Here is a 16,205-nt window from a genome sequence, read left to right as displayed (position 1 = left end):
GGCTACCAGAGGAGGTGACACTGGGTACTCTTCAGATAAAGATTTCTTTCAGGGGTTTTAACGTTTTTAACGTCGGAATTGGGAGATGTAATAAGTATTTCATGATACAAATATGACTGTGTGGAATTTTTAAACCGAGGAAGAGTGCCTTTAACAAACATGCCAAACCGTGAAAAAAAAATCATATGCACGTCTTTGGTGACTTCACGACTACAATTTCGGCAATTATAAAATAGTTGACGAGGACAGTTTAACTGAAATATTTAGTGGCAAAGGGATTGAAAAATTGTTTGATTTTGTCTCGTTTCGACTCCTCCCCCAACCTTCCCCCACCCCCCCGATCCCGCATTTCTGTGTAAAAATGGAGCTCTCTGAATACTACAGTTTTCTCGTGTGTTGGAGCTTATTCAGAACAGGGTACTAACAGATCCGCGGATCAAATATGGCCGACCCACTTGACTGCTTGTTTCGTAATCCAATCGGGAATTAAGCGGCAATTTTTTTAACGGGTCGCCATATTTGATCCGCGGATCTGTTAGCCCGCTGTTCTGAATGCGCTCTTGGCTTTATGGTATTTACATCTGCCGCAAAATGCCTATAAACTGTTCGTGTTACTGTAGAATCGCCAACCGGTGGCCGTCTTTCTGTAGATACATTTAGTAAAGTAGGCTGTACAGTTTAATAAGTAGATGTTGTGTTACAAAATGTGTTGCGTTACAAAATGTTCCATGGTAAGGTGAAAATATATAGTGCCAAGAGTTCGATGACATGCGTTCATTAATCATCAGTCCAGTTAGACAATTAGAATCAAAGTCCAGTTGAAAAGATTCCAAGTTACCGTTTTCATTTAATCAGTTTGTTTTGATATGGCGCTGGAATATATATATATATATATATATATATATATATATATATATATATATATATATATATATATATATATATATATATATCAGTGCTTCAGTATGATTATACTGCATTGTGGGCTCAAATTCATGCCAATCAGCTGACGCAAGTGTGCGAGAAAGATCATGTAGTAAAGCAGGAGCACAGTTACAGCATATGAAATCAATTTCCTTTTATTAAAATAAGATAGACTGACTGGCTGAATTTCATACTTTTCTGAGCGACAATTCCGTGTATGTCAGTTCAATTTGGCACCCCAAGTGTTATGCAGGGAAAAGACGTGGTAAGTTTGATTTTCATGAATGATGGCAGCATTGGAATAGTGCAACCAAAGAAATCAGAATACTGAACGCTGACGTTTAAAGCCTAGATTACATTTGCACGGGCGCCGTACGATGAAATTGTCCGTACGATTTTTTGAAATCGCAAGGAGCTGCGGGCTACGCCGAATATGTCTACATTACATGACCTTAAATCCGTACGATTCCGTGCGATTTCGCACGGCTACCGTCTAACTCCGCTTCGACGCCGTATGAAAAGGGTAAATTACGTGCAGTTTACGTGCACCGTACGAGCATGCATTTCAAATGTAATCTATGCTCAAGTGATTTAGCGTGACTCATTTATGTTGTACTACAACGAAACAGACATGGACATACTTTTCAATTTTTTTTTTCATCCAGATAGTGATAAGGTAAACCTGTGCGGTATCTATCCATCTCTCCAATTTGTATTGTTACCACTCTTCAACGAAATGGCCGAGCTGCCGGACCGGGATCCCACCCGTTTTCTGTGTCGTGAAAAGGGCAAAAACGTAAAAGCAACGTCGCAGTGCCACACCTGCAGTTCCATTAAATCCTTCTGCGATATGCACTCGACCAAGCACTCGCAAGACAGAAGAAATGAACAATACGAAATGCACCACATTGTTGAAGAAGAAATGTGCCCTCGACATAGACGCCAAATGATTTCTTTGTGTGTCGATCATGAAGAAGGAATTTGTGCGATTGACCACGATCACGCTCGCTGCAATGTGATAAGTGTACAAAGTGAGGAGGTTAGGCGTATTGCCGTACCCGTTAATGCCTTTAATGATTTAGCTGAATCACAAAATGAGAATACTAAATTGTATCGGCTGGCTGGAGTGACAGACTTTATTGCCATTGCATGTGCCACAGCGTTAACAGTGCTTTTCAAATAGCAAATTTTCAAATTTCAAACAGCAAACATTTCAAATAGCTTTGAAACACATCAGCTTCAGAACTTCTTCAAGTATGTTGGTATAATTTGATATTTGCCTGTATTTCAACCACCGAAAATTGATTTGATACATCGTTCATGTAGGACATTTATTAAAACTTGCCTTAGCCTGCTGTTGTTGCAGTTTAGCATAGATTGAAACGAGTATCAATCACTTATTTTGTTTTCATTTTCATTTTGTTTTAATTTGTTATTATTATAACATGTTATTATTATTATTATTATTTGTTTATACTCTATATCTGCATCTAAGACTATCATAGGCTATTTATGTATACTAGTAGAACAGCTCCAAGGCTGTAGTGGTAAATAGCTGGCGGTGTAGGATTTTGCACAAGGATGATATTTTTCATGGTTTCGTAGAACATATGTTAAATAGTCGACTGGGATGATTTTTCTATTACAAGTAGTTCTGAGGGAGGAAAAATTACATGTTTATTATTGCTATGATTGTTATGCTTATGGGGCTTGGTGGTAGTGGTGGGGGGGGGGGGGTGCAGAAGAAGAAATGTTCGATCCTAAGGGTGTCACTGCGTCCTTGATTCTCTAACGAGTTAACTAACTTGTTGTACACCCCAGTCGCAAAATAGTCGACGGACGGACACTTGTGTTATAATGGATAACGACCTTTCTAGAGAAAAAAAGCATAGCATCCACGAATATCATAAATTGCAATCAGTTTTTGTTTCTTTCTGTTCTGTATATTTTAATCGCTGTTTCCTGTTAATCGGATTTTTATTTTAGATTTTAATTAAGCTCTTATATTTAACGTCGATGTTGAAAAATTCAAATTTATGCTACAATGTATTTACGCAGTTAGGTTTTACGTCAGCTTATGACAAAATGTGGCGTTTAAAAAATTTATTTCAAATTGATGTGCCTATTGATGTGCCTATAGATAGGCATATACCCCCCCCCCCCTACGGGACGTCACATAATGATTTGCATGATGTGCGGAGGTATAACAAATGTAGTGGTACAGGTTGCAGCGTGTGAATAAAGTTATGTTGGAAAGTGAATTTTAAGACGAGACTTCTGTATTACCTCTCGCTATTGATCATAACGGTTGCGTTAATTATCTTTGTCACAAAGTCGACGCTAATGTAAAAGTTACCACTGCTAATCCGATATTCAAGGAAAGGAAAAGACTCACGTACGTGAAACCACTTATTTTTGCAACTTCTTAGAAACTTATGATTCATCTTTTAGCCTGGAGCTAGACGTCTTTCACTGCTCTAGTCTGGTCCTCAAATCAGATTTGGATCCTAAACAGACGTTTTTCACTTGGATGTCCTCTTTTAGAACAGGTGGCGACCTCTTTTGCCTGCTGTGCAGACGACGGAAAGGAGCTCGCGCGAGCTGTTGGGTCCGCTTCTCGTGTGGACTGTCAAGAGCTCTTTTTGCGGCAAGGCACAGGATCGTTTGAATTTCTTGAAAAAACTGTTGTCCAATAAATTTTAATATCTATAAAGATACGTATGAATTTTATACTTTAAAATCGTTCGTAGTTCGCCGATAGATCGTTCATATAGAGGAATATTCAAGGGAAATGGACTCTTCTTTCATTTCTCCACGTTATCAAGTTGCCAACTCTTTTAGGTCACCAAAAAGCTCCAAATTTATATCCTGTCTTATTATCACATACACTGAATGTATTTGGAAATCTCATATGAATACAACGTAGATGTTCTTGTTTTCCTCCTTGTAGCGGACCACGAGTAAGAAAGACGAAGAATCATCGTTGGATATTTAAATGCTGTCTATTCACGCAGTGTACTGAACCGTTACTGGCAACTGAGTTAAAATGAACTGATCTCAGCCAACCTGTACTGAACTAGAGAAAACTAGAGAAAAAGAAAATAATACAGTGAAACACTAAGAGAAATAAAACAAACTAAATTAAACGTTCTACTCAGTATACTTAATAAATCTACTAAATTGGTCTAGCTTAAATTATGTGTTCTTATATTAAAAAATCAATATTCACACAAGTTATACTTCACTGGTTATTTAATTGCAAACACAATATCCATTCTCGTTATCCGCTGCCAACTGGCTGCCAAGAGACGGTCATGACCATCTGAGCTGTTACTGCAATTTATTAATAACGTAAAAATACTAGTACGCATTGTTCATGAAAATGCCACACCCATAACAACATACACTTTGATAAACGCAATGCCAATAGGCCTTCAAAGATGATTCTAATTATGAAAAACGCGAACTGTAATCAAAATTTTAACCACACAAAGATACATCTCAATTAAGTAACATCTAAATTATACTATAATAAATAAACTTATACACAAGCTACATGTAATATCAAACCATACATTTACTCTGCCAGTAAGTAATAAATGACTGACGAGAGCACTGCTTGCGACATCGCTTTTTTTACAACTGACCATATGAATAATTGAGCACATGTTACCCAATATTGAGCAGTGTTAGTAGTTCCTCATCTAACACAATCTGAACAAACATAAGAACATCGTGGAAATAAAGATGAAATTAATAACTTAATAATAATAATATATATATATAATTTTTGCCGTGTTGGCAACACTTCTTATGCAACCATTTTTCGGAAGAAATAAACCGATTTTTGTTTCCCCTGTCTTTTAATAATAAAATTTCCTAAAGGACGTCTTATAGGGCTCTATAGGAATCCTACATAATTGTAGAAGAATTCTATCGGACGTCTTATTAGATTCCTATCTGGGACAAATGTCCCGTAGGATCCTATACAATTTCAGGCCAATTCCCCATAATGTGTCCTATAAAGGAAATTTCAGGAAGTGGAACTCACTCTTAATTGGTAAAAATGTAATTTTACAAATAAGATGTAACACCACTACGATGAACAAAAGGTTAAGCTCGTTCTTCGTTGTGCAATTTCGTTTATTAATGAAGTATGGATGTAAACAAACCAGAGGTCGACAGAGAATTTTTTTTAAAAGATGGTCATGGTAATACTGCACATTGCTCCACTTTCACAAGTCAACTTAAAAGTTCCCAAAAAGGCAATGTGACGAACAAATTAGTTCATTTGCAATAAATAAATAAATAAATAAATAAATAAATAAATAAATAAATAAATAAAGTGAAATAACAAGTTTCGATACATATGAGCTAAATTTCTACTTGACGGTTTGGGCCTATATTTCACAAAAATATCATAAGTTAGAATGGCGGATAATAAAGTAATGATGCAGTTACTAATACGGGCTTTGTGCTTAGTTGTTTGTAATACCTGCCAAATGGTAAATCTATATGATCCTTTGTAACATAGAAATTCAACCATCCTCTTTCTACCGATTTATACATCGCAATAGTTGAAAAACTTACAGCTGTTGTCGATTGTGTGGCAGCTTACTTTCTTATTCAGAAGTGTGAAAATTTCGCCCAAACTTCAAATTCGTTGAGGCGCGTATTGCAAACATACACTGTATATTAAAGAGGAATGCGGATAAAATTACTTTTCAGTGTGATGGGACAGGAGAGAAATGAAGAGAAATGTTGATATGTGAGAAAAATAAAGAGCCTGTCTCCTAACAGTGGCCTATGTAAAGACGTCCGCTTACGAATCAAGTAACAAGATGATAAAGGTATTACAGGCCTAGGAAAACATGCATTGTTTTCAATATATCTTTCACTTGTTCACATCATTTCTGCAACCATGTAATTCATTTCATTATTTTTCACTGCGTTCATCAACAGATGCTGTTTTGAATAAATTCACTAAAATATAATTCTTGTTGCCCCCTCCCCCCCCCCCCCCCCCCCACACACACACACACACACACTTCGCGCGCGCCTGCCTTCCAGGGTTACGATTATCACTCCAAGTAAGGATCAATCGATCGATCTGCTTTATTGATGAGAGGAAGATGGATACCTCGCATTCACCTGTTTTTAACTCGTTTACAGTGACAACGTATTTCTTTCTTCTTACCCCAGGAACTACGGTATGTTACGCCTACCCCCCTGCATTAGGGAGTCATTGCTATGGTGATTGCATATCCTTGGATTTAAACTGTATAACTCGTAGTGGGTTCAAGCTTTTTATACCCTTTTTTCAAACATGTACGTGTTATTTTATTTACTAACCGAGATTCTCTGTTGATTCTAGAGTTTAATACCAATTTACATATATTTGAACGCAGCGACGGACTACTGCAAATAAAAACAAAACAACTCGAGTGAAATGTCTTATCTATAATTTGATAGCTTGATTTTAAACATGTACAGAGTTCATATGTTTACATGTTATATTTATCAATCTAAAGATTTTATTCAGTATTTTATGTATTTCTTTCTCTTTTTTCTTTTATTGTGGCGTCAGGAAAGGAGTCATTAGAACTTACAGGAGATCATGTTGTAAAAGCGATGCAGATAGCATCGGAGTGTAGGGAATCTGCCGTGGGAGGAAAATTATAGAACTCAACAAAAACAACTTTTTTTCTGTTATACAATGAATGTATGTGTAAACCATCCTTCTGCATTTTTAAAGAAAAGTGTCCTCGCTAAGGTAACTGCATAACCTACAATTGAAACGATATCACTTGAAATGTGTTTACGGGTATCATCCTGTACCAACCCGGGTTGTTTTTTATTTGTGCTGATTCCTAATTTGCGGAAAAATTAATATTAAACGCCTGTGCCTAAAACTTTCGCCTTTGTGTGGTTTTCAGCAAAAATGTTTTATTGACAGGTTTTTGAGCTAATGATTGCGAAAAGATCACGATAATGTGAAATGAAATGAATATTTATCACTCAAAATTAAAACCGTAACACTTGAATTGCAATTAAGTTTTAAAATACGTTTATATTCATGTAGAAATGAGATCAATGGTACGCCTTCATGTTTGTGTGGTTTTTTGTTTTCATCAAAAATATTTTATGTACATGTTTTTCATGCTAAATTATTGCTTAAGGTAGGCGTCCTTCGGTCGTGTTAATTCTTATGAAAAAAATGTAAAGACTTAAAATATAAATATTTAAAAACAAATATTTTATTTTGAAAAAAGAAAATTTTAAAAATGCTTGTTACAGAATATTTTAAGGAGAGTTTATAATCCAACAAAGTTGAAGTTTATAAAGGAAAGATTAAGTTTAGATTCTAATATCTACATTTCATGAAATGGTGTTACAAATGTTGACACGGAAGCCATATTGTAAAATTAATGTAAAAGAATAATTGAGATTGATTATACAATGCTGAATATATGTTGAGAAAAAAAGTTCAAAATATTTTTCTTAATCTCACAAGGTGAAACGTGACTGATAACACATTTTCTTAACCGCAACGGAAAATGTTGTTTTCATAAATATTTAGATCCTTGATAATTAGTTCCTGACAGAAATGATGCCTGGCCTGCTGATTAACTAATTAACCACCGGTTTGCATTTTAATTTACCTTTCCAAAGTGAATATAAGTCGCGTCAACTATACAGAACTGTACATTCAAGATCACGACCAAGATCTGAGACGACGGTTCTTTGCTCTAAGAGTAAATATTGAAGAAGTGAAGAAGATGCAAGGCCAAATGCCCGTTGCCATTTTTCTTTGCTTGATTGCTGTGTGGGGTACCAGCGAAGGTAAAAATAAGAGACTGAGAAAAGTTTTTCTCTTAATCACGAGGGAACGATTTGTTCACTTAATGCTTCGCTGATATGTTAGAATACAATAGTCAAACTTTCTCAAATGCGCACATTCTTCACATTGCATTAATGAATGTTTGCAAGAAAAGATCAGTTTCAGTAGAGTCATTTGTAAAGCTAATACTTTTAATGATAAAATATTAGTACGTTTTCATGGCTATATTTGTTTTAATATTTATTTTAAAAAAATGGAGCGTTCTTAAAATGTTCTTCATTCAAATTTGCAGTAATATCTTTTTTTTTTCTTTTTTTACAAAACGCCAGGATCAAAATGCGCGTACTTCTATTGTATTAACAAATATAGCACAACGAAGATTTAATAAATAGTTTTGTTGTTTTCTATTCCTAGCCGTTACCGGGATCTTCGACTGTGACAGCAATGATTACCAATACAATTCCTGTTGTACGGGGGTCCGAGGTATTTCAGCCAGCGTGATGAAAAAGAGGTCAGTCTCCGACTGCAATATGGGCAACTCGTTCGCTTTATATGACTGTAATCTGTGGGTAAACCACGGCTGCAGAGCCCGCTTCTACGTCAACTTCGACTGTCAAAATATGAGAACGAGTAAGTTGCATTTCATTTATAATTTATGTGCCAGTGCCTATTATATCAAGAAAAATTCAGAAACGGCTTATCTGTTAGTGTCCAGTTTTTTTTTCTTTTAGGCCTTACCACCTGTCGATGTTTCTTTTTTTTTTTTCGATCTTTCAAATTTACAGAATATCACAAAAGGGATAACACCTTCTCTCTTGAAACATGCTAGATAGAAAGGTACCACAAATGTTACTCATTATCTTCGTTTTGTATTGATATTTGTCACAGAGTGCGGGGACCGTTTATTTTTTTAAAAATCAAATTCTGGTTTAACACAGTTAAGACAGTTCCTAATTTTAATTTTTTTCAATAAACAAAATTTTACCTTTCGTATCGTTGAAAAAAAAATTGAACATCTGCCTAAAGTACCAAAAAGTACCAAACTTTATCCCATCAAATTAAAATTACAATCACTATTTTTACAGCAAGTGCCACTTGTAGCAGCCATGGTTACACATACGCCACATGTCCAATCAGTGGAGTCGTTACTTCCATGTATGTGACCACGAAGCACTCTGTTTCCAGCTGTGAATACAACAAAAGCTTTGGTTTCCTTGGCAACAATATCTGGGTAGACAAAGGATGCAGGGCCACGTTCACTGTCCACTACTGCGCTGACCCGAAGTGTTGTTAATCGGGCTACCTTTACTACTGAAGTCCATCGTATTTGATTACGTTTGAATTCGTATTTGATTAAGTTTGGACTGTAAAGGCCAATCAAGCATCTAACTTTCACCTTTCATAGCCTAAGTTGAAATCTTAACAATATTTAAAAATCCCGGCAATTCTAATTATTGACACATTTTTTCATAGTAGTTTTGCCATTTGGTATTACTTTTAGCGAGCTAAAAAATATATTGCCGATTTAGTACTAGTATATAACAGCTACTTCTGTATAAAAATGAAATATTCATCTCGGTTGAAATTAGATAATAAAGATGGACGTAACTGATATAAGTCTTTTGTTATAAGACATCAACTCAGACATTCTAAATTTTGTATTTCTTTTAAGAATGGGAGTTGTAAAAAAATCAAATAACCTGAAAACCAAAAACTGGCTTTTTCACGCGTTCTTGTATATGACACAATGTAAGAATTGGTAAATATTCTCGTCGCTTCATTTTTAAAAACGTTGTGTTAAATCGGTAAGATATATGCCAATCACATCAGCTCCAATCCGAGGGGAAAGTATTCAGGTCAAATAGCCAGGGCATAAAAGCTTGTGTTCGTTGCTCTCTTTATTGTTTTTTGTACCAGATTTTTACAGATGTTTCTTTCTATTCACTACTTGTACAGAGTATGCGTATGTGTATTTGAATCATTTAGTAAATCAATTAAATTTATTAAACTGTCCTACGCGGACACGGACCTTAAAAAGACCAAAAATTACCCAGCGTCTTCAAGCCAACAATTTCTTACTGTTTACAGCAACGGACAATTTTTTCTTTAAAATTTACTACAGCCTGCTCTCTGTCCTTGCAGTCAGAGTTCTGGCTCTGTCATCAATTGTTGACATTTATCAACATACATGTACATGTTCCTATGGGGGATACCCTATAGGGACATTACTTCTTGTTAAACCGGTGTAACGCAACTGAGGGTTCGCGCAACAGAAAGTTCGCCCTCCATTTAGTTATAATGGTTAGGGTTAGCCTGATCTAAGTGGGTCAAAATCTAAGGCAGGATTACCTACAGGCAAATGAATGGAAAGCGGACTCTCTATCATTGGGGACTCTGTCACGTTACACCGGCTTCATTGGCCTCACGCGTATATTGCTCAGGGCAGGCAATATATACAAACACAGCTGACTAAACAAAGCGTATTTATTAAAATTGGGAAAAAGACCAATTAACAACGTTTATGAATTATCTAATAATAATATCACAGTAACTGATATAATACTATAAATTATATAAAAATCCTTAACGATGTTCATTTAATTTTCATATTTAGAAACTCATGATGTGTGACAGAGATTGAGTGTGTAAAGATATTCTTAAAATTAATAACATTTTAAGGGTCATCCATTTTAAATTTATCATCATTTTCTACAAAGCCTACGAGTTTAAAACTAAAAAAAAAAAACTAAAAAACTAAAAATAATCACCTTTGACAGCAATTTGGATCATCATTTTTATTTTTTTTTCAAAAGCTTTCAGAGGGCATTTACCCCCCCCCCCCCCCCCCCCCCCCCCCCCGTCCCGGTGTACGGTTTGTAAACTTATGAAGATGATGATGAAAATGGATGACCCCTAATTCTGATTTGCCATTTCAACATTTCAGGGGCGGATCCAGAGATATTTTCTGGCAGTCTTCCAAATTATCTTTGTTGATCCATCCTCCATTTCTGACCATCTTCCGACAGAAAAAATAAGATACCTGTTAATGTAAACTTGAAAATCTGACCGTCTTCCGGAAGACCCAGAAGACGGCCTCAATCCGCCCCTGCATTTCATTTCATTTCATAACAACTGCACAGTTTGAAGACACTGTGTTGTCTAATAGTCAATTGATTATGCAATAACTATGCTTAGATATTTCTGTTCTTTTAAGGCTAATTGCACATACAAGCCCATAGCCAGGGGGTTGAGGGTTTGAAAGAACCGCCATTTTTATCAGGAAAAGGTCCATTCTGGGTAAAATTTCTGAGCAAAAACTGCAATCAGAATGGCATGCAACATCACAAACAGATAACAATACATAAGTATCAAATAATAATACATTTTGTTGTAATTTCCTTTGATTACCTTAGAATCACAGTTTGCAATATTTGTAATAAAAATGCAAAAAAATGGGGTTCTAGGAAAACAAAAAAGTAATTGAGATTTTTAGACTTTGTTCGATGATATTGTTCAGAAGGCAGTTCTAATATCTTCTGTAAAAACACTTCAATGATAAATCAATAATAGGACTATAATAATAATAATTAATGGTATAAAATCTTGAATCAATGGAATGTAGTTTTTTAGTATATAGGCAGTTTTTGGCCCAAGTTTATAATTCCTAATTGAAAGGACTGGGTTTCTTTCAACTTGTTTCAAACGTCTACTGCACTTTTTCCAGAGTTCCCTTAGTACCATTCAATACAACTTGATCACCTGAAACAGTGATAATCCTGGGTAATAGTACAGAATTCAACATGACCATAACACATTAAAAAAGACCAAAAATGACAAAATAAATAAATAAATAATAAATTAATAAACAAATATAAAAATTTAAACCTGGTATGTTTAAAAATAGTCATGATTTAGAATGACTCTGAAAGGAAACTTGCAGTCAGATCTCCATTATTACTCCATCTAAAAAACAGGAAAATCCCATTCATTTTCATTTACTTGCTGAGAATATTGTTGTCTAATTATAAAAACAGGGAATGGAAAGGTGCGCATACAGATCAGTTTTCTTGAAATAAAACAGCAAAAATTGGTTAAAAGTCTATAGAGACAACTGAAGTACAATGAGAAGAACCTTTCCTCATTACAATGTTTATTCACAATGGCAGAGGGAATGGTACAATGCATCAGTTTCTTTACCTGTGGCAAAAAGATGAGTGGCTTTTGGAATGTTGACCACACATGGCAGACCATATTCTCTGGCAACCACAGCTCCTGGGAAAGGCAAAATAGTTTGAGAAGGAAGGAAAATTAATAGAGTTCTGAGACAACCAAATGTGAAGTTTTGTTTTTAAGTATCATATATGGAAATCAAGAAAATCTTTGGGCAAAGCTAGTTAACTCAATTACAACTAGAAAAGCACTCCAAGAGTACAGACCTCCGCCAAGGCAGCGTTTTTATTATTATTGATTATTGATACGGATCACCACCAAAAACTATTCACTTCTAAGTTAACCCATTTCCCACCTACCCTGAAAATTTCATCAAAATCGCTCAATAACTTTTTGAGTTATGATGATGACAAACAACAAACAGACAGACAGACAGGGGTGAAAACATAACCTCCTTGGCGGAGGTAATTACATTGTGCAATATGATACAAAGAATAAGTTATGGTAACCCGTAATGATTCGATTTTTTCAATGGGGAAAACTATTTATCTTTCAGATTAATAATTATATAGGATCATTAAAAATATATTTCTATGTAGAATATATGGTGCTTTTACTGTAAAAAATATTTAGTAGCCTGCTTTTCAATTTTGTTGCTAACACTCAATAGGAATGTTCTAATTAACAAAAATATGAAAAATTATGAAAATACAGTATAGAATTCACAATTTTCCTCATTGTAAAGTCATTATTGTAACATCTGACACAGTCTGCTAATGAAGACAGTTCAGTTCTAAGATAAGCTGTCCCCAGTAAACTGGAAACATGTGGGTTAGTACCATGTGACAGGAGTCCTCCCAGTTCAGTCACCAGTCCTGATATAAGTGGGAAATAAGGGGACCATCCCACATCTGTGTAGGGCACTATCAGGATGTCACCAGGCTGAAAAAAAAAACAACAGGACACATCTTATGAAATTGTCAAATGACCAGAAATTGTAATAAAAATGTGCTATTTGTGTCAAGGTTATTTTTCTTCCTTAAGAATTTTGAATAAAAAACATAACAGGGCATACAAAATGCATTTCTTACCAAAAAGAATATTTCATTTTTTTTAAATTTTAATACTCTCCCTTTAAAAAAGAAATAAAATTGAATTTTTCAAAATAAAGGGAAAAAAGAAAGAAAGAATAAAATTGCTCCTCAAAATTAAACTGAGTACCAGTGTGATAACCCCTACCTGAATTTGACTTGCTTCCTGCAGAGAGGTGACCACCCTAGCTGTCCCCCTGACTACACCTTGACTCACCGGCAGGCCTAAAATAATAAATGTCAAATTGACTTTATCGGTATTTCTATGGAAAATGTCTTTCAGATTATATCTTGCAAAACATACATACCTCTTTATATTTGTTCATATTGAAGAAGTTAAAACTGGAGTGAAAACTAGTCACTTTAAATTTCTGGAATTCAGAACTGCTGGGAGCACATGTGCTTTGCACCCTTAAGATCTACTCACAAAGTTTTTTTTTAGGGTACACATTTTGTAGACTTCTAAAAAAACCCTATTTAAAGAAACCATACATAACTAAAATGAGGAACCAAAGAAGTTATCTATAATTTATCCATCTTGTGTTCTCAGAAGATGTTCCCTGAAGCCTGTCCCTGAATGTATTATTTTGATCAATTTTATTAAAATGTACTTAAAAAAGTCATGTGCCAACCAGCCCTGCACCTTTCACAAACAAACAACATATAACAAAAAATTCAGCCTTTTTAAAAGTAATTTATATTTGATGTATCATTTGTTTCTACTGACCTTTAAGAGCAACAGATGTCACAACAGAATCATTTTCGGTTACTTCTTCTATCTGAAAAAGTAAATATACGTGCATAAAAACACATTACCAATGTCAAAGATTTCGTGCTTTGCTCCATCTAAATTCAAAACAATATAAAAATTCTATCCTTTCAATTAAAATCTATGCATTTATTTTGATGCAAAGAAATAAAAAAATCAATAACTCCCTTTGCAGTTTTCTAAGCAAATAGAGTATCGTGTTATAAGTGTATTAAAAAATTAAAATTATATTCAGTTCAAAAAAGAAAGTAAGTTCTTTATAGTTCCCTGACTATTTTAACTTCATTTACACAGTATTTTACAGCAAATATCTGGAACTATACAAATCCACAGCTTTCTGTCAACTCATAATTTTTTGTATGTACATGTAGCATAGACATGAACTGATTGCATTTTGCCAATAACCTAGGTCAAATATGCATCACATGTTGTTTCTCATGTTTTTTTTACAGAAGAGAATAACACAATTACAAGGTGTGCAAATGCCCAGGAACTGTTCTTTCTGCTTTATGGAATAGATAAAATCTTTGCAGATGTGCAAAGAAACAAATTTATTAATAATCCAAAATATTTACAGGTTCAGGGTGACCAATGCTAAATTCTGGGAACTCTGTCGTCATCTGTTTTGGAAGTACTCGTTTTCTCCTGTTGGCCCTGGAAGAAAGGTGTATGCTTTTGTTTATCAACAATATCCAGAAATATTTCTTAATCAATTCATGCATTTCTTATAAATGTACATATTTTTCTATTATATTACTTGAGAATAGTTATCCATAGTGCTGATCTATCTGCATTTACTGAAGAATACCATATAAAGCTAAAAGAAAAATATTAATAATATTGAAATTCACTTAATTAAAATACATATCTGTTTGCTCTATAAACTGTTTTTTTTTTTGAAACTGAAATAAAAATACAAACTTTGCCACCAGCCTTCCTGATCTTGTTTTTAGCAATGTCCCAATCTCTTGGTGAGTGAGGAAGAAAAGTAAATCTGGCTCTGGCAGACGACCCTAAATATCATACTATTCAAGAATTATCTTACACTAAAAATCATATATGTATTTTATGAATTTCAAATGAACGAAAATTTTTTCCAGAAATTATAAATCAAATTTGTGAACACTGATAAAAAAAGTCAGTAAATATGCAAAGTTACATCAAACAACTCTTTCTCATTATTCCAAAATATTCTAAGGATGCACTCAAAAGTATAGGGCAATCCTATATAAAAAAAATAAACACACATTACCTCTTTCACCATGAGCTCGGCCAATGCCCAATAGGCCTCCTTGAAGACATCTGTCATCTGTACTGAAATTGACTGGAAAGCAAAGAAAAAATATACCCAGGATGAAAAAGATGAGAAAAATATTTGAAACTTGGGGGAAAAATGCCAATTCTGTTACACAGTGACGTAAAAACTGTCCAAAAAGTTATGCTAATGACTACAAGAGAGAGAGAGAGAGAGAGAGAGAGAGAGAGAGAAAGATCGAGAGAGAAGAGATTGTGATTACCTTGCCCCACTCTCTATCTCCTACTGCAGCCCTGGCTCTTGGCAATGCCCATTTTAGGATCAATCTGAAAGAATCATGTTAAGTAATACAAAGTCTGTGTTATTAAATAGAAAGAAAGACAACAAAAGTCTAACAACAAATTAAAGTTGTTCACGGTTCCAAGGAATTGTATTTACTGACATTTTAGTGATAATAATCAAATACTTTGCAACAGTGGGTATCTAACCTGATGATACTCTTGTGACAAGAGTGAAACATAGCTGTTTCACTACTATTTTTTGTTCTAAAGAAAGTGATTACTACTGCTGAATCATTTAACTTAATCATAACAAAATATATGTAAACAAAAAATTATTTACAGTACAATTGAATTATACGCAGTATATATTTTATACCTTCCAAACCATGTGGTAGGAGACTTGATACCAGCCAACGAGTCTGACACACTCATAATGGATCTCTTGGTCACTTCTGGGATACCCGCCTTCATCATGGACTAGAAGAAAAACAAATGGAACTTGTTATATTTCTTCAACGATCTTCTCACAAATATCACAAAATATACTGGAGGTTTTAATAGGGATTTTAGATTTTATATAATTCTAATTTTAATGATTTTATTAATTCTAATTTTAATAATTTTATTAATTCTAATTTTAATAATTGTAATTCTAACAGATTTGAATAATTAAAAAGATTGAATTAGATTCAAAATAGTCTTGACCAAATCAGTATGCATGGTCAATTCAACTAATAGCACCACTGTAACAATAATATCCTGAATATGGATTGTTGAATTAATCATTTCACAGACAGTTTTTATCTTCCCCTCATGCCCTGTTCCTCCCTCCCCTCAAATGTCACTTTATGTCATTGTTACTCATCTTTTCTTT

General features: G+C 34.4%; 2 protein-coding genes across 6 annotated transcripts in view; one reads left to right on the top strand and one right to left on the bottom strand.

Moving 5' to 3' along the window:
• The window catches only part of LOC106152358 (uncharacterized), a 92,233-nt gene that overhangs the window by 51,453 nt on the left and 24,575 nt on the right, over positions 1–16,205 (bottom strand). For 3 of the 5 annotated variants that reach the window (XM_087011899.1, XM_087011901.1, XM_087011902.1), the window contains 10 exons: positions 15,708–15,808; positions 15,313–15,376; positions 15,048–15,119; positions 14,717–14,808; positions 14,371–14,449; positions 13,754–13,805; positions 13,175–13,251; positions 12,775–12,877; positions 11,924–12,037; positions 10,841–11,524 (listed from right to left, as the gene is read on the bottom strand). In XM_087011899.1, coding sequence (XP_086868025.1) covers positions 11,472–11,524; positions 11,924–12,037; positions 12,775–12,877; positions 13,175–13,251; positions 13,754–13,805; positions 14,371–14,449; positions 14,717–14,808; positions 15,048–15,119; positions 15,313–15,376; positions 15,708–15,808 — 807 coding nt within the window. In that variant the 3' untranslated portion in view covers positions 10,841–11,471. Of the gene's footprint in view, positions 1–10,840; positions 11,525–11,923; positions 12,038–12,774; positions 12,878–13,174; positions 13,252–13,753; positions 13,806–14,370; positions 14,450–14,716; positions 14,809–15,047; positions 15,120–15,312; positions 15,377–15,707; positions 15,809–16,205 lie in introns of those variants that run through there. The other 2 variants (XR_015334072.1, XM_087011900.1) reach the window with 2 other exon arrangements.
• Positions 7,587–9,382, top strand: LOC106154167 (lectin ADEL-like). Its single transcript, XM_013528438.2, has 3 exons — positions 7,587–7,767; positions 8,180–8,395; positions 8,851–9,382. The coding sequence occupies exons 1-3, from the start codon at positions 7,704–7,706 to the stop codon at positions 9,057–9,059; spliced, it is 489 nt and encodes a 162-aa protein (XP_013383892.2). The 5' UTR covers positions 7,587–7,703; the 3' UTR covers positions 9,060–9,382.

This window comes from Lingula anatina, chromosome 4, assembly GCF_051362555.1.
Source record: "Lingula anatina isolate TDL-2025a chromosome 4, LinAna3.0, whole genome shotgun sequence".
NCBI lineage: Eukaryota > Metazoa > Brachiopoda > Lingulata > Lingulida > Lingulidae > Lingula > Lingula anatina.
This window is presented reverse-complemented; position numbering and strand designations above follow the sequence as displayed.